The following is a 17,664-nucleotide window of genomic DNA, read 5'->3' as shown; positions in this document are numbered from 1 at the left end:
ATTTCTTTCTTTTTTCTTCATCCATTCATCCTCTGTTTCCAGCTTCGGCTTTCTCTTTTGTTGTACCAACTTGGATTGCAATTTATGATGTAGTGTGGATGTAGACTAAGTGAGTTTCCTATTTCCTTGCTGGGAGATTTTTTATTTTGTTAATTAAGTTTGTTGTTTTTTAAAATTTAATTGTTATATTGTTTGATGGTAATAGTTTCTCCCCCAATTTGATTTATAGGATGAAAAAGGGAAGTAAATATTTGGGTTATTTGTATAATATTTTTGTTTTTAATGTCAAAATATACATACACCTTTCGTTATTTGTGTGGTTACAAATCTTACTATACAATTACAATTTTTTTTCCTTTATATCTTCTAAACACACAGTCAATTTAATCCTAACGAAGTAACAAACTAACATTGTCGGTTAAAGACCATTATCTTTAATTAGTGAAATTGTCTAAAAAGTCAATCACGTGAGAGAGAGAACTAAACTTTACCCTCTTCTTTATTTGGAAGCAACACCACATTCTTCTCGCCCGATACTCGCCGGCTCCGATTTGCTTCTTATAAACACTGGCCGCTGTAGAAACGTTAGTTCTAACACCATTGATCTTTTCCATTGATACCTCTGATTCAGTTTTCTCCGATCTCTGTGATTCAGCTTCTCGTTGTTTGTTTTTTTCCCAGATTCTAAAAGCCAGCAACAAAGATCTATACGGTCAATATCTGCTTCTGGTTATTTGGTTGTCGCAGCAGTGGGCAATTTGTAAGTATTTGATGAATTTGATTGTTGGTTTGGAAAGTGATTAAACTTGATGGGATTATCATTAGTGTTTGTTTTGTTGTGTGAGGAACAGTTACTTATTGAAAAAAGCTTGTTGGATAAGATTTAACGGTTTAATGAGAAAATTTGTTAAAATTGAAATTTATTTTATTACAAAATAGTTAGCTTTCTTGCTCCCTTCTTTGATCTCTCTACCTTTCTTCTCTCTTAGATCTTGTTGTCTTGTTGTTAACCCTTTTTGATTTGGAAAAACAGAAAACATGATTAGTTGAATATTTGATTATCTGTTTTAAATATACGATAAGGTTGATTTGAATAACAAATGGTTTGATCTTTTACCGGCATATGTGGATTTTGATAATCATGTTGTGAAAATGTGTGTCTCTTGGTTTCATTTGCCACCATGTTCATCTGCGTAAGAGTACAGAAATAGTAGTTAGTTTCTTTCTTTATAGTGTCAAATATAATAGTGAGCAGAAGATTCATTGCTGTTTTTATTTGGTGTTTGGTAAGAGTCAGAAAATGGCGTTAGTGGAGTTTCGGTGTTAATTACTTACATGAAACTGCTGGTAGACCTCTGAAAACTTCTCTGTAGACTATGTTTGTGACATAGTTCCCTTCGTTTTTTTTTATGTGTCTAGGATTGTGAGACCTTTTGGGGATGTGACACGTGACAAAGCAACATATAGTTGGCCATGGCTGAACACTGGATTTGGGAGATATAGTGCCACTTTGTTCAAGGTTTGCCCTTGGCTTTTATTTACTGTCATAGCATAGGACAATCTTATCGGGAACTGACGTCTTCTTAGAGTGAATGGATGCTTAGAGTCTTGTGGTGATAGTATAATCCTTGGGATTAACACTTTTTTTTTTCTTCCGTATCTGAAAGTATCTCAGCTTCTATTACTTTGTTTCCCAAATGAGTGACAATAAGCCTTGTTCCATTGCATAACCCTTCCTTTTGATTGAGATTTCTAAGTAGCATGATAGGGACACCAACCTTTAGGCATAGTCGATGTGCTGGTAATCCTGGAAACTCTAGTGAATTAAGATACTCCAATGGATATGACATCTCAAATCCTTCTTCTGTTTGTGTGTCATCTTGACCGATAGTATCTGCGCTTAAATATTCCTTTGCAATACCAGGCACTTTTGATAGCAAATATTCATTGATCTCATCAACAGTATCATTTTTTGGAGTCAAGATTGCTGTACCTTTAAGCTTATCCAAGTCTTGATATGTGTTGGCAAAATTCAGAAATACTGATTGGCATAGGACATCTAGTGGATTATCTGTCTCTTGTAGCATTAGACTTTTGTCAATTATGATGTTATCTTCTTCTTGATCTTCATCTAGATCCTGTTTTTTTTTGGTGCATCTCCATCCCCAACTTGCATAATCCAATTTCTGAATTTCTTTTCTTCTGGGTCCACTCTCATATTATGTAATAACATGTATTTCTGACACGACTCCCATAAATATGAACGATTTATTGCTGCACAGACTGTTTCTTGTCTTGTTCCTTGTGGTATCACTGGTAAGATTTGACGAAAATCTCCACCTAGAAGAACTGTTTTGCCCCCAAATGTTTTGTTGATAGCTGTTTTATCACTCACTGATAAAATATCTCTCAATGTTCGGTCGACCGCTTCAAATGTATGGCGGTGTGCCATAGGTGCCTCATCCCAAATAATAAGACCCACCATACTGAGTACCTGCGCTAGCATTGATCCTGCTTTAATTTCACAAATTGAATCCTCATGAACCGTGATTGGTATCTTGAACCTTGAATGTGTCGTTCTGCCGCCTGGTAGGAGTAAAGCTGCAATAGCTGATGCTACTAGAATCACACTTTTGCCTTTTGATCTTAGAGCAGAGATAATAGTCTTATACAGAAATGTTTTGCCTGTACCTCCAGCTCCATATAAAAAGAATAACTTGCCTTCTTTATTTGTCACAGACTTGAGCACATCATCGTAAACTTTTTTTTGTTCATGGTTGAGCTTCCTGAATAATTCATCATGTGTTGCTTTCTCCTTTTGTATGTTGAACTGAAACTCTTGCTGAAGTAAGGAGTTCTTTAGTTCTTCCAATATTGTTTTCTCTGGCTGAGGCATTTCTGGATAGTCTGTTAGTGACCTTTCATGCTGGCGTAGGAGTGTTTCAATCTCGATCAGTGTGTACTGCTTCAATTCTTCCGGTTTTAGTTCTAATCTAGGGAAATTCAGAACTCTTTGTTGCTTTCGTAGTACGTCATCTGCCATATACTCCTAACAGTGAGTCCATAGCTTTAGAGGTTCTGAAACTTCACAGTATATCAAGATTAAGACAAATAGGCTTCTAAGTAGATATGATGTTGCCCNTTGCGCTAGCATTGATCCTGCTTTAATTTCACAAATTGAATCCTCATGAACCATGATTGGTATCTTGAACCTTGAATGTGCTGTTCTGCCGCCTGGTAGGAGTAAAGCTGCAATAGCTGATGATGCTACTAGAATCACACTTTTGCCTTTTGATCTTAGAGCAGAGATAATAGTCTTATACAGAAATGTTTTGCCTGTACCTCCAGCTCCATATAAAAAGAATAACTTGCCTTCTTTATTTGTCACAGACTTGAGCACATCATCGTAAACTTTTTTTTGTTCATGGTTGAGCTTCCTGAATAATTCATCATGTGTTGCTTTCTCCTTTTGTATGTTGAACTGAAACTCTTGCTGAAGTAAGGAGTTCTTTAGTTCTTCCAATATTGTTTTCTCTGGCTGAGGCATTTCTGGATAGTCTGTTAGTGACCTTTCATGCTGGCGTAGGAGTGTTTCAATCTCGATCAGTGTGTACTGCTTCAATTCTTCCGGTTTTAGTTCTAATCTAGGGAAATTCAGAACTCTTTGTTGCTTTCGTAGTACGTCATCTGCCATATACTCCTAACAGTGAGTCCATAGCTTTAGAGGTTCTGAAACTTCACAGTATATCAAGATTAAGACAAATAGGCTTCTAAGTAGATATGATGTTGCCCATTGTGAGGCTTCATCCATAGCTTCATGCCATTCTTTGTCTCCATCTATCAAACCTCTTGCATAACATGCTGCTTTAAAAGTTTCATGAAGAACACCTCCAACAGTCTTCAAATCATCAAAACTTGTGGCACCCTTGACATCGTTGAGTATGATTCGGAGATAATACAAATCACCTGCTGTAGGGTATATGTTTACGACCCTTCCCACGTTTCCCCGTTGCTTTCGTCTACGGTACATTTTGTTGTCACTATCCCACAAAAACTCTAATGGCATCTGCACATATTTCAACTTCCGGGCTACTTCACATATCTTATTCATTTCAAAATACTCTGTAAGCATCGTTCTCCCATGTCCGTAACGAAATTCAACACTTGTAAGTTTCTCTTTTTCGCCAAATATTGTGCATTGCTCCCCAGGAAGGTGTAGCGGTAGTCGTTGGACGGCAGGATTGTGGTGGTGAATATTAAATTTAAATATTCTCCACATGGCTTCACATGCTGATAAATAACAACAATCGAGATACTCATTTATCTCATTTCGTGGTTTTGGCTCAGAACCATTTCCAGATCCTTGAATATTGTCACCAGTTCCCTTCTGAATTATGAATGTTGCTCTATCCACGCCTTTTGTAATGTATTTGAAGAGATATTTGATAGCGCTTGACTTATTGCACCATTCTACATTGATATGGGCTTTGTACTTCTTCAAAATATCTAGATTGTGAGGAACAACATATCGATTATCCAATCGTGTTTGCCCTTTCATCACAAATCTTTCGTTGTTCTGCCGCTTATATAAGACATACCCTGCATCGTTCATTTTTGTGTGTGGTACAAACTCTCTTGGGAATTTCTTACTGCAAACTCCTTTTTCCATGCATGGAGAGGATGGACGATCTTTTCCACATGTTCCATGCATCATGTGTTTCTCTACCAACTTGTAACCTTCTGGATCTTTATCTTTATCTGGTATTTCTGCTGATATGTACTTATCTATATCCTTTGGTGTAGGGTTTTTATGATCTCCTGGCAGCCATAGAAGTATGTGTGCATGAGGCAGTCCTCTCTTTTGAAATTCGATAGTGTAGACAACTGTTTATAAAAAATATTAGAAATTTTTTGAATAAATTATTTGATAGATATGCAAGTGTAATAATTTATTTTGTCTAACCTGCAACTGGTCGAGGGAAAAAGAGACCTTTGTTGAAGTCGCGTAACAGCTTATCTAGTTTTATTTTGAACACTCTGCATTCAATGTCAGGCCTGTCATTTGATGCATCGTTTCCATAAGTCTTCAAGTGTTCAGTGATTTCTTCCCACTTTGGGTTTGTTGTCATTGTGATAAACAAATCAGGGTTTCCATACCATCGACATATAGCCATTGCATCATGATATTTTTCAATCATGTAGCGTGGACTGCCTGTATAGCTTGCTGGTAATATTACTCTTTTTCCAATTGACTTGGCATCTGTGTCACCCCTTGAAACAGCATCTTTGACATTGTTGTATAGATCAGCCCTCAGTTTTTTCTGATTCAGTCGATACCACCGTAATCTTTCTTGCTCAATTGTCATATATGCATCAACTATATATTGGTGCAGCAAATGCTTTGATCTTACAATCGTCATGCCTTCTGTCAGTCTTGTTTGAATTTGGTAGGCGTAATATTCTCTCTTAGTGATGTAAGCTCTTTTTCTTGTATTTTCCTCACTTTCGACAACGGGAATTGCTTCATGATATCCCGTTTCCCCATATGGGAACAGAAGTGGATATTGTAGAGTCATGTACAAAGGGTGTAGATCGCTTATCTGTTGAAGCCCAGTCGACTTATGATGGACTATCACATCTCTTTCCCCAATTTCAGTTGTAAAATCTCCCACAATTAACCCTGCTATTTCATCGGTTGTTGGCATATCNACAAAAGTGGATATTGTAGAGTCATGTACAAAGGGCGTAGATCGCTTATCTTTTGAAGCCCAGTTGACTTATGATGGACTATCACATCTCTTTCCCCAATTTCAGTTGTAAAATCTCCCACAATTAACCCAGCTATTTCATCGGTTGTTGGCATATAATATTTTTTTCCTCGCTTCTTCTGCGCTATTAGCTTGATTCTAAACTCTGGACAATCATCAGCTTCATATATGTCCCTTGCCTTCCTGAAAACTTTTGCCAAACAATTGAATTGATCCACTGTGGTGATAAGGTCTTTGACTATTTTCTCGTCTAACTGCTTAGCCTTTGTGGTCCTACTTACAGCTGAAATTCTATTCTGGACCTCGTTAGCTGTATCGAAGATGTATAGTTGTAAGAACTTTGGAGTTGTCCCTTCTTCTAGTACTAACGATCCTATCTTGTGATGATTCTGACCATGAATCCTAAAAGTGAATGGGCCACCTTTGTGCATGATAGACTTGTCTATTTGCGCACCCATTGACGTGAAGGCAAGAATAGAATTATAGGTTCTTATATTCTGCTGGTAGTGATGCGACGTTGTTAACAGCTTTTCCAACGTTGTTGGTGGTTGTGGCTCAGCAGGTAACTTTACTCTGCCTTGTTGACAGCATATTGTATATAATGGAACATTGTTTGGTCCTTTGGTTCCCATTCTTTTCTCTTTCCACACCAAAGCTTCACAAAATGGGCATTGTAGCAATCCATCTTCTCTATTTGCTTTAGTTGCTGATGATGTCTGGCCCTTCTCTTTCTTGTTTCCTATGATTTTATTTAAGAGTTTGTTAGTATTGGGTTACAATGTTTTTGTTCAACTGCAATTATACAATGTTAGTATAGTTTCATTAGGTAAATAAATTTGCCCTCACTCCATAACTTATTTTTATGCTTTCGTTTACCTCGACGTGCGAAGATGCTTGATTTGTAATCTGTACTTTGCAGTGGATTACCTGTAACGGTTTTAAAGAAATTAATTTTAGTAGATTGTTGTTCTTCTTTGATTGGCGTGATCATAGTGCATGATCTAATATATGATTACGATTGATTAATGGTGAACTTACTTTGAGTTTGTAAGATTGGTCCAGCTTCTTCATGATTCTTTGTTCTCCTTTTTTTGGTTGCTTGAGTTGAAGTTTGTGAGATGGGTTTTCTCTTTCCTGGTGTTTTTTTCTTCATAACTTTTTAGTTTGTATACTTCTTTTTTTAAGATTGCATCACGATCTTGTTGTTATAGTTTGTGAGATTGTAGTTTTAAGTGATGATTGTATAGTGAGAGGTTTTCTATTCGGCTTCTTACATTTAACTAAATAGGAGTTTCATTGTTCACACCATTTCTATTAATTATCATTATATTGTATCTTATTTATTGCTTTAGTGAGTGGGTATATTATTAATATTTCACGATGATGTGTTATACGTTTTTACGTTATGGACGTGAGTGTCATTGGTGTTACGTATATGAGCATCATTGCTTGAGTGTTTTTTATATTTCCTTGGTGAATATTTTTACACTAAGAGGAAGTTACATTTTGAAATGGATCTTTTAGATAATTTGATATAGTAACTGTATTGGGGTATGTTTGTTTTATAATAGAATTAGCTTAACAAAGCTTGCAAATTATACAGTTTGTTTACTGTTTTTCTAATAGTGTAATAGCAAACTGTTTGAAATAATTTTAGTTTTTTCTGACAAATGATCATATGTTTTTTGGTGTGGCTTTTTGGTAAGTCCCAAGAGTAAGTCTCCTCGCCATTTCCAGGTTCTTAACAATTGTTTGGGAAGTAAATATATGTGCAATTAATATATGTAAGAGCTGAAATTTTTTTGATTATGAAAATTTCTTACAACTTGGAAACATGAAAGAAAAAGATAAAACGAAAACGACTTTGCTTTGAGACACAGCTCTATAAGCATTTTAGGGAATTAAAAAAAAAAAAAAAAACTGATTTTCAACTCTTTAGATGCCAAATTTAAGTTATATCATGAAGATAAACTTATACATTTGCTTGTAGTAGAAACACCTTCCACATGTGATGTCCATGTCCTTGAGGTGACAAAAAGTTGCTGTTGGTTTCATTTGTCGAAGTGATGTCAAATAACAGCTCTTCCTTGCCACTCTAATCCCATGTAATCAGATTTTGATCTTTTTCCAGCAATTGTTAACCAGAGTTGTGTCTTCAGTCCATTTAAGCTGGTTGAGATATTTTTTACCTTCAACGGTTCTGCCTCTACAGAGTAGTATAATGGCATACAGATAGATGCCTTCTAACTTCCCTGCATTAGCTGAGACACCCAAATGGTGGAGTCCTGTATCAGAGTCAGTGAGGAGGAAGTACATGATGATACCTTTGATGTAGTGAGCATCAGGATTGTTTTCTGCAAGGGTTTTTTTCATGAGCGGAAGGTATTGGATTGATAATAGTGGTTTCTTCACCAGTGGAGCGAGGTTGAGTTTTTGGAGGACACGTTCATCATCAGCGGATGCACCTAACTCTTTGCAAGAGAGGATGCAGTTAATGTAATCGTCAGTGGATGCAGCAGCGACTTTTGAGACGATTATGCCCAACAGATCTTGAGGAAGTGATTCCAATCGACTGATATCTACTTTCCTTGGATCCATTTGTAAACAAAAGTATTGTTAATTTGAAAGTGTGAATTGTGTTTATTTTCAATCGTTTAAATAGATGAATGAGATGTAATGGATGTTTTATCTCCTCGTCCGTTTGGACTAATATTCTTAAATATGATTCTTAGTGGAGCATTTATTTCACGTATGTAATTGCCCACGTTCACCAGTATTTCAACTTCAATTTTAGTGATCTTTCAGTGTCTACGTAACTGTATTATCCTCGGTTTTTTTTTATTCCTATTGTTTTTTTTTTAAGCGAGAGAAAATATTTTTAATGAGGAAGTGGTTTTTCATTTTATTTTTTCCCAATTTACTTTTATTTGTATGTATAATTTCTGGACAGACAAATGGTCCCAATCTGGGAACCATATAGGATACGTTTAAAGTAAAATGAAGTTCTGTTGGAATTTTAAAATGTTATTGATCATATAATCTCTTGGTCTATAAGATGCTCTATATTAAAATATAATTTTTCTTTTTGGATAGATGAGAACCCGCATGTTGGTTATAAATCAGTGTTTACTTGTAAGATTCAGCAATATGATACCACACATGGTATGTGATGTTATCACACTCAATTCAAGAAACTTAGTTTCATTCATAGCTCATAGATGTTGAATTCTATCTTTTGGTCGATTGCATCTTGAAGAGTACAGCTTGGTTTTGTTTGTCTATTGTTTGTGTCATTGAAATAGTAGATGCAAGGGACTGGGAAAGTATAGAGCACTCAAATGCTCATATATATTGCTACATGTTATTGGATCATAAAGTCATAACGATAGAAAGAGCATGAATCTGCAAGATGTATTAAAAATAAAGAAGCTGCATCCGTATTTATATTAAAAGTAGACATTGTTTTAATAACCGGTACTCATTCCCTTCATAATAGAAAACAAAAGATAAAAACATTGTGCTTTTAAAAGAAAATTGCCCAAAATTGAAAATAGAAAAAACATGAGTTCTTAAGCATAAGATAGAGAAGAAAAGTTAAAAACATTGGGAATGATGGATTGCTGGTTATCAAAGCCCTACTCACATCCACGTTTACGCTTCTTCTCAGACATACCCATGTTAGAGTTTGTTGATTCGTCCAATTTGTTGTCGAGAGTTTGAACAATGTTGGAACTTGCAGAATTATCCACCTTAACGTTGAATGTGGGTCCTTCTATGGTAGTAGCAGACTGAAAGGAAAGATGTATGTTTGTGTGATTAAAATTAAACAAAACTATAAGGGGGGAAATTAGCTTTGTAACAGCAATTTACCTGTCCAACATCTGTTGTAGATTCACTGAGTTTAGAAACTGTGAAAGTTCTGTGGCTAGAAGTGAAGTTGAATGGGGTCACTTTGATTTGGAAAAGAAATTGCTTGCCATTCAGGTCTTCAATACAGCTTGGTATTTCATCTTTGTTGCCTCCATCACCCTACAACATGTGTTTATAAGTGTTTGATAAAAACATTTGTATGATCTTTAAATTTTGAAAACCATATGGATATAGCATTTTAATAGCTTACATCTTCGAGGATGAGAGTAGCTGCAGTTTTGGTGATGAGCTTAGTCATTTCATCATCAAATACAATAAATGTTGCCCGGTCATGACCATCCTCCACAGCAAGTTCAACTCGATACCTTACAACTCCTGTGACAGTGGGTGAAACACATTTGTTGCAGCGTAGAGCATTTCCAACCTTATCCAATTTTCGACTACACCCAGTACATGACACATAAGACCAGCCATTCTTTCGTACAACGCCTAAGACCTTAGCATTGCAGAGGAAATCTGCATCTTGTGTCTTTTGAAGAATGTAAGAAGAAACATTAGACTTGAATATAAAAAAATTAAACTTAGAAGTTAAGTTTTGGAAAGTATCTTTACCTGTTCATGAGATTTAGAAATAAATTCATGAAGCTCATGAATGGAAACCAATTCTTTTTTACGCATTCCAGCTGATGTATCTGCCCGTGTAAAAGCCTCTTCACTTTTTATTCCCATCCTACAGCAGTATGCAATGGAAACTTTTTAAGTGTTTGCTTTTTTCAGTATCATATTAAAGAAGTATTGTTAACAATCTTACCTGTTGGAAAACTGCTGGATTGGCTGAATGTCGGTATCAAAAAAAAACCTTGTTGCGGTTGTGGAGTTCAGATAAAGGTTACCTTAAAAAGACAAATAAGTATATGTCTTAAGATTTGAGTTTAGTAGCTACAAATAAATAAGAAAATGGTTTTAGATTTGAGATTAGTACAGACCTCCAAACATCTTTGGGTTTACGGTAGTAACCAGCATGACAGAATTCATGGTATCGCTAGAGCTGAGATGTGCATGGAATGTAGCAGCAACATCATCCCATAGTGATAAGTATACAATAACAGACCTAAAAATTTAAAAAATGTAGTTATAGATTTTGAATGTGAATTTTCTGCCATACATGGTACTTTTGAAAGAGTATTAGTAAGCTTACGTATCCATCCGGTATCGTACTACCAAACGCTGAGTGGAAGTTGAATCATTGAGGTTAGATCCTTGAACAAAGCAGATTTGGCCAACCACATCTACATAGGGGGAGGGGGTAAAGTTATTTCATAGTTTTTGATTAAAATTGAGGGACAGAGACAATTTAAGTGAAATATTACCAGAGAGTTCACTGTTGGTGTTAGCAAGAACTCAAAAAAGAACTCAATGTTTGAAAGAACTTCTATCTTCCTGGGTTTAGACAAAACAAACAGCAAATGTTAAGACTAAGCAGACATGACAAAAGCAAAACTGAACTCAATGTGTCGAGAAGAGCTTATATCAAAGCAAAACTGAATTCAATGTGTTAGTACCTAAACTTGAAGATAAATGAAACAAAAAAACAGAGATTTGTTTTCGAAGCCTAAAATTCTTGACAAGAACAAAATACAAAACACAAATTAAGCATACAAAAGAGAAGAGATGAGTATAATAAAGTGAAGGTACCTTAGTGGTGTAAACCTTCTCACCCTTCTCGATACAAAGCTGAATAATGAGTATGACAGAGAAGAGATGGCTCGCATGGTTGCTTGTGCTGTAGCTTGTGTCCGCTCTACAGCTCGCCGTAGACCTTGCATGGACCAGGTTATTCTCGAAAGAAAAAAAAAAAGGGATTTGAATTAAAACTACATACACAAAAATCATCAAAAAAAAACCTTACAATTCAGTTCTATCCACACTGAAGACAATAGCATAGTCGCTTCAAGGGAATCGGATGACCTAGGGATTTGTAATTTGTAATTTTGTTTCGTACTTCCAAATTGCAACTGGGAGAAATCGGAAAGGAGGAAAAACTTTTGTTTTCAATTTCAAAACTGCAATCAGGAGGAATCTCAACTAAAAACAACTTACCAAACCATGGGACCTTGACGAAAAAAAATTCAGAGAAGCAGAGTCGTTAATCTCCGCAGAGATATCAGGAAGATGACGACAACGTTTTGTCCAGCTTTTTTATTTAATGGGCTGATATCATTTGATTTAATGGGCTTATATAAAACCCAACGAATTTGATAATTTTTGCTGCTTTGCTGCTGACGTGGACACTCTCAAATGAGAAAAAACTGGGCTATTATATATATGATTACCGATCCTAGTCCCGTTATTGACACAGCATTTGTAATTAATTTTGTTTTATTTGATAAAAAGAAATAATTCATTCCCACTATAAATTTATCTTTCCCACTTGTATATGTGATTAGAAATGGACCCGTGCGATGCACACGTTTTATTTAGTTTTGAAGTTCATGAGCGGTATCATATATATAGTTGTGCAAAATGTGACAGATCTTCTTCGACTAGTAGTTGAGATCCAATTTTGTGGTAATTCTGACCATCCATATGAAAAGTGAAGGGACCATTTCCTGAATTGATTTCGTAATCAAAATTTTCACTCATTGATGTAAAAGCAAGCATTGAATTATATGCTCGTATGTTGTTCCGAAACGATGTTGACTGTGACAGTAAGTCATCTAAATAAGTTGGTGGTTGTCACTGTGTTTAAGACTTTCAGATTTCCACACCAAAGCCTCACAGTAATTACATGTCACAGTAATCAAATTTTTCACTTATTGATGTAAAAGCAAGCATTAAATTATATGCTCGTATGTTGTTCCGAAACGATGTTGACTGTGACAATAAGTCATCTAAATAAGTTGGTGGTTTCCACTGTGTTTAAGACTTTCAGATTTCCACACCAAAGCCTCACAGTAATTACATGTCACTAAGTCATTGTTTTTTCCTTTATTGTTTCCTGAATAAAGAACAATACATTTTTATAAAATAACATAATTTTTAATGTAGTTTTATTAACTGTATAATTATTATAGTAAAAGATATTGAACTACATAATATATGATAGAATTGCTACCTCGCGACGTTTTATTCCGGAGACATCTTCGTTTTTGGTTTAGAGCATAATTATCTTGGTTGTTATCAATACATGCTCTATTAGATGGATTGACATCCAAAATATATTCAAATTTCTTTTTTTTTTTCTGTTAGATTCTCTTGCAAGATATCTGTGGTTAAATTTGATGGGTTCGAATGTTTGCTAGTTTTAACTTCTTTTGATCGTTTGTATAAATCCTGAAATATATGTTTTGTTGGATGAAAGTGTCTTGAAAAAAAGGGAAAAAGTTAAAAAGTTGAAGTTGTTACCATTTTCTTAGCTGCATGGTTGTAAGTTGGGGTCCTATATTTTGTAAAATAAAATTTAGTCAATTATGAAATATGTATGTAAAGTTGAATATGAGTTTTATACTTACACATTGATTTAGTTTGTCGACCCATGCCTGAAGTGTAGCTAGTTTCAGCCTCATATGATTATTATTCATAGTGGTTATATATTTTTTTTTTGGCTGACTTTTCGTTACTTTCACAGTTTTGGTTTACATCTGTAATGCTCATGTTTGAAAATTCTAATTGAGTTTGATACATTGGAATGATGTCTATCTCTCTCTCTATATATATGACTAAGATATGAGAGAATACATATCTTTATATTTAAATTCTTTTTCTTTTATGATTAGGCCAAAGAATTCAATATAATGTAGGATTGTTTTTGTATAAGTTTAATTATTGTAGAAATTTTGGTATTTTTTTAGGATAACTACGTGTATCTTTATTGTATAATTATCTGTATCATTTTTTTATGTTTTTGAATTATTGATTTTTTTTGTTTGGACGATTCATTTTTCTTTGGTATTACAAAATTGTAGAATTTACAACATAATAATAAGATCTATTATTATTTTAATAATTTTATTATTTTTATAATCTACAACATAATAAGATTTTGACACATGTCGCGATCTTATGAATTAATAACTTTTAAAACCATATTTTATATAATAAAATTATGTTACTGATTTATCTTTAAAGTTCCTCAGCGGTTGTTTGGTTAATGTCCCATATTGAATCAGATACTTTCCAATTTTGGTTTCCACCAGTCACTATGGTCAGTGAAACAAAAGCAAATCTAACTATGGTGCACTTTAAATTCTATACACATATCATTGATTCATTAGCAAATGCGTCTAGTTCCAATCCTCTATACCTACTTACAAGTATTCTTGTATTTGTTTTTGTTTTTCTTAGTCCACAATCTCTATCTACTTTTATTAGTGACACTAAATAAGTTTTCCAGAACAATACATAAATTCATTCTTTCTTCAAATCTTCAATGAATCTTGACTCTTAAGTAATACATGGTCTACTTACATGAAATATTCCAAACAAGAAAATTATTAAGTAGAAATAGACAAGAGTAACTTAATGGGATGGAGTAAACCATAAGCCTTTTAAACTTGGTCAACTAGTTGGCCATCTATTTTATGGCAATCTCATGGATTACAAAAATGGTTCATGTATTTATTTTAATATTTGGTCAAACAATTGCACCTAACTGGTTTAACATTAATGTGTATTCTAAAATATTATTGTCAAAAACTTTTAATGTGTGTAGTGTCTTTTTTCTAGAGGTTTCACTGTTGTAAACATAAATTAATACTATCGTAACAACTACTAATATATCATTACTTCCATGGAACACTAAACATTCGAGAGTTTTCTTTCATAGTTTAAAAAGCAATCAGGTGTAACTAAAATGTAAAACTAAAGCCTATCTTGTTAAATGTTTGAAGAAAGAGTTGTTTGCGTGAAAATGTGAACCACACGAATAAAAGAGACGTGACTTCCAAAATAAAAGAACTGTTCAATCCAATGCGGTCAAAGTCTCGCGCACATAAACTGTTTTCATTCGCCTAATGTATTTAGATCAACACGTTTCTGTCTCCATAGGAAGAAAATAAAAGTCTACAAAGAGTGATGTATTAAAAGTTCATAACCACATAAAAGTAATAGTGCCTTTTTTTGAAAAGTTTCTAATAAGTTAATCCAGTTGACCTTATGAAACACATTTGTAAATTATATGTTGGCTAAAGTTTGATTGTTCCGCGCATTTAATTGACAGCAAAATGAGTTTAGCAAAAGAAAAACTCATCCAATTGGGTTAATCGACCGACCACCGTAGGTATAGTTTTGATCGACTGAGTCATAAGATTTTTGTCCGAAAGAACCCTTTTGATATGATATCTCTCTTGTGACAATATCTCCACCAAGAACCTTCCACTTATGATGATAAAAATAGCGCCTTTCATTCCATCATTGATATTGTGCTCTGTTAACTACGATTTGAGAACTTCAGTACATTCACAAGATTTTCTCAGATAAAGTTTGACAAATATTTAAATAAAAAGTTAAGTATAACTAAATGATATTGATACACCTCCTACCAAGACATAAGTGAAAAAAAAATAAGTTAATTATTTTTGTTGACTAGCTATGAATTTTTTTCCATAACTAATACACATTTGTCACACTTCCCTCTCATAATATCTCTAAAACATCTATTTTCATTTTAAAAGTTTATTATTAAATTTATAAATTAACACATGCAATAAACTAAAAACTTAGTATCTTCTGATTGAGATTATCTTTTAAAAATTTATTTTATTTGTACTATACCTTTTGTTTTTTTCTCTCTTTGTGGTTTCTGACTTTATGTCTTATTCTAATCTCATCACATCAAAACTCGCAACCGGCCACATTGGCTAGTGGCAACGCATAGAGCCAGAGAACAAGTGAACTAGAAACCGACCAAAACACACACGAATCTTGAGGCTGATGTTTAATCATTCATTCAATCGAACTTAGAAATTTTTAAGATAAAAAATTCCAAGAGGAAAGCAAACAGACAAAGTTATTTACAAAATGTTGCAATCGTTTCTCGTTTAACACTTTTGCATTTGAATCTTTCAAACTTTTTAAGACAAAACCGTCCCACCACTTTAAATCTTATTTTAATCGCATCCTTTTCTCGTCAACCGAATCCATCAGCCCGAGATAATGACGTCCGCGTCCCACCATGTCTCAGCCTCACACTCCGTCAACACGCCGTTAAACTTCCTCAAATCTCCGACGGCGATCTCACCGCTAACATCATCCCTGACGTAAACTTTCTCCACTCCGCCGGCGTCAACCCCGATAATATTCCCTAACAACCTCCCCGGCTGCCTCCACTCCGCAAGCAACGCCGGCATCTTAAAACCGGCGCGTGGATCACACGCCTTCACTTTAACGGCGTCGACACCGTTCTTCTCCGCCGCAAGAAAAACTTGCGACGAGGTAAAGCTACAATTCTTGAGAAACGTAGCCACAACATTCTCGTGATCATCATCATCATCATCATCACCACCGTCGATATCTAAATGATCCCAAAGCTTCACAACACCACTCGAACCAATCCCACCAAGATCAGGCCACGAGAACAAATCTCCAAAACTACCACTACACCTTTGCCGCATCCACGTGCGTTCACCACCATCAACGTCGTTATAATAATCAGATCCTCTCACGCGGAAACCTCCGTTGACCCGGCTAAAGATCGAGTCAACATCCTCATCTTCTTCGTCGTCTTCATCTTCTTCTTCTTCTTCATCATCATCCGAGGACACCGTAGACGAACAAGAAACATCGGAATCGCTATCGTAATCATCAAAAAGCGTTGGTGAAGAGACAGAGACATCTATATTTTTTCTTAACCTAACAACTAAACTGTTGAGTTTACTAACAAAGTTGGTGAAATAAGCTAGAAACGCTATAATCAAAGCTCCCCATTTCCAAAACCCGTAAGCTTGGTGTAGCTTTCCGATTCCGGAAACAGCAACAGATCGAGAAAGAAACGAAGGATCGTTAATCGAGTTTATACCAACTTCGAAATCTCTTATTCTATTTATCACCGGCACCTCCATTATAGGGTTGTGTTTTTTTTTTTTTGTTACAAGAGATAAAAGAAAAATAAAAATAGAGTTTTGCGAAAGAGAGAGAAGAGAGAGATTAGGATGCAGAGGCTTTGCTTAAAGCCTTTAAAAAGACCAAAGTGAAGAGTTAAACTACAGACGTGTCGGAGATCTAGTGGGTGAAGATGAGAGTTTTATGGCAACACGTAGGATAAAAAAGAGAGATAAGATTAGAAATGAGTCAGCTTTCTGACAGATGTATTCTCTGTGTCTGTAACTATCTCACGACCACAATAAATAAATTGTTTTTTTTTATTAAAGTAAAATAGTAAATAATTGTTTTTGTTTTTTGTTTTGTTTTGGGTGTTATTATCATCAATTCATCGTAAATATTTGTGAGTGGTTTGAACCACCTACCACAATATTTTGTTCGCAATTATTGAAATAAGGTTTGGATTTGAGGCGTCCATAATAATTTTGTTGGTGGTTACTTTGTGAAGCGGATCATTGATGAGAAAAAGATTGTTTATTTTTCTGTTTTTGTTTTTGTTTAAGAATAATACAATATATATAGACAACTCATAGCCAGTTTACAATCAATTTGACAACTCATAATATATAACTTTTTCTAGATTCACATTTATTTTCTTATTTATTTAAAAGGAATTTTTCTAATAATTTCATGAATCTTTTTTTGTATACTTAAAATAAAAACTTTACAAATAAAATATTTTGACTATGATTTATATAGTGGATTTTCTCTTTAAATATTGGTCAAGTTTACATATTTGGATGTGAGTTTTGGACAATAGCAATATTTAACTTTCTTTAAATAAAAGTATACATAATTTGTTTCCTTAATTTATTTTGCTTTTTAATTTAATTTTGATTTATTTTTTAAATAAAATATTAGATAGTTAATTCTGATTAATTGAGAGAGGAGGAGGTGAATATAAAGGTTCACCTCTAGTGGTGAACCT

At 34.5% G+C, this 17,664-nt stretch overlaps 3 protein-coding genes and 1 long non-coding RNA gene across 6 annotated transcripts; 1 reads left to right on the top strand and 3 right to left on the bottom strand.

Annotated features, from left to right (window-relative positions):
* Positions 446–1,730, top strand: LOC109133131. The gene is made up of 3 exons (XR_002038222.1): positions 446–584; positions 682–760; positions 1,420–1,730. It is a non-coding gene; the product is annotated as an uncharacterized LOC109133131 (long non-coding RNA).
* LOC109133130 (F-box protein At2g35280-like) lies at positions 7,292–8,469 on the bottom strand. The gene has a single exon (XM_019246074.1). It carries the CDS (start codon positions 8,364–8,366, stop codon positions 7,878–7,880), a length of 489 nt encoding a protein of 162 aa, XP_019101619.1. The 5' UTR covers positions 8,367–8,469; the 3' UTR covers positions 7,292–7,877.
* Positions 9,190–11,826, bottom strand: LOC104787882. Of its 3 annotated transcripts, none has more exons than XM_010513535.2 (10): positions 11,739–11,826; positions 11,334–11,653; positions 11,009–11,078; positions 10,837–10,927; positions 10,625–10,749; positions 10,450–10,531; positions 10,251–10,368; positions 9,889–10,167; positions 9,639–9,797; positions 9,190–9,556 (listed from the first exon to the last, which is right to left on the bottom strand). In XM_010513535.2, the coding sequence occupies exons 4-10, from the start codon at positions 10,842–10,844 to the stop codon at positions 9,404–9,406; spliced, it is 924 nt and encodes a 307-aa protein (XP_010511837.1). In that variant the 5' UTR covers positions 10,845–10,927; positions 11,009–11,078; positions 11,334–11,653; positions 11,739–11,826; the 3' UTR covers positions 9,190–9,403. The 3 variants fall into 3 exon arrangements, with proteins under 3 accessions (XP_010511837.1, XP_010511836.1, XP_010511835.1); XM_010513534.2 differs by having other exon boundaries at positions 11,334–11,457; positions 11,548–11,811; XM_010513533.2 differs by having other exon boundaries at positions 11,334–11,811.
* On the bottom strand, positions 15,557–16,815 carry LOC104787881. Its single transcript, XM_010513532.2, has one exon. The coding sequence runs from the start codon at positions 16,694–16,696 to the stop codon at positions 15,779–15,781; it is 918 nt and encodes a 305-aa protein (XP_010511834.1). The 5' UTR covers positions 16,697–16,815; the 3' UTR covers positions 15,557–15,778.

The sequence above is a fragment of the Camelina sativa genome, chromosome 5, assembly GCF_000633955.1.
Source record: "Camelina sativa cultivar DH55 chromosome 5, Cs, whole genome shotgun sequence".
In the NCBI taxonomy this organism is placed as follows: Eukaryota; Viridiplantae; Streptophyta; class Magnoliopsida; order Brassicales; family Brassicaceae; genus Camelina; species Camelina sativa.
Note: the sequence above shows the minus strand (reverse complement) of the source record. Positions and strands in the feature narration are given on the sequence as shown.

Bases quoted from the DNA above. Each gene is read 5' to 3' on its own strand.
- LOC109133130 (XM_019246074.1), bottom strand. From the start codon at position 8,366: ATGGATCCAAGGAAAGTAGATATCAGTCGATTGGAATCACTTCCTCAA.
- LOC104787882 (XM_010513535.2), bottom strand. The intron at 10,532-10,624 runs GTCTGTACTAAT...TGTCTTTTTAAG, and splicing joins AAACCCAAAGATGTTTGGAG to GTAACCTTTATCTGAACTCC. The intron at 10,168-10,250 runs GTAAAGATACTT...ATTCTTCAAAAG, and splicing joins TTTCTAAATCTCATGAACAG to ACACAAGATGCAGATTTCCT.
- LOC104787881 (XM_010513532.2), bottom strand. From the start codon at position 16,696: ATGGAGGTGCCGGTGATAAATAGAATAAGAGATTTCGAAGTTGGTATA.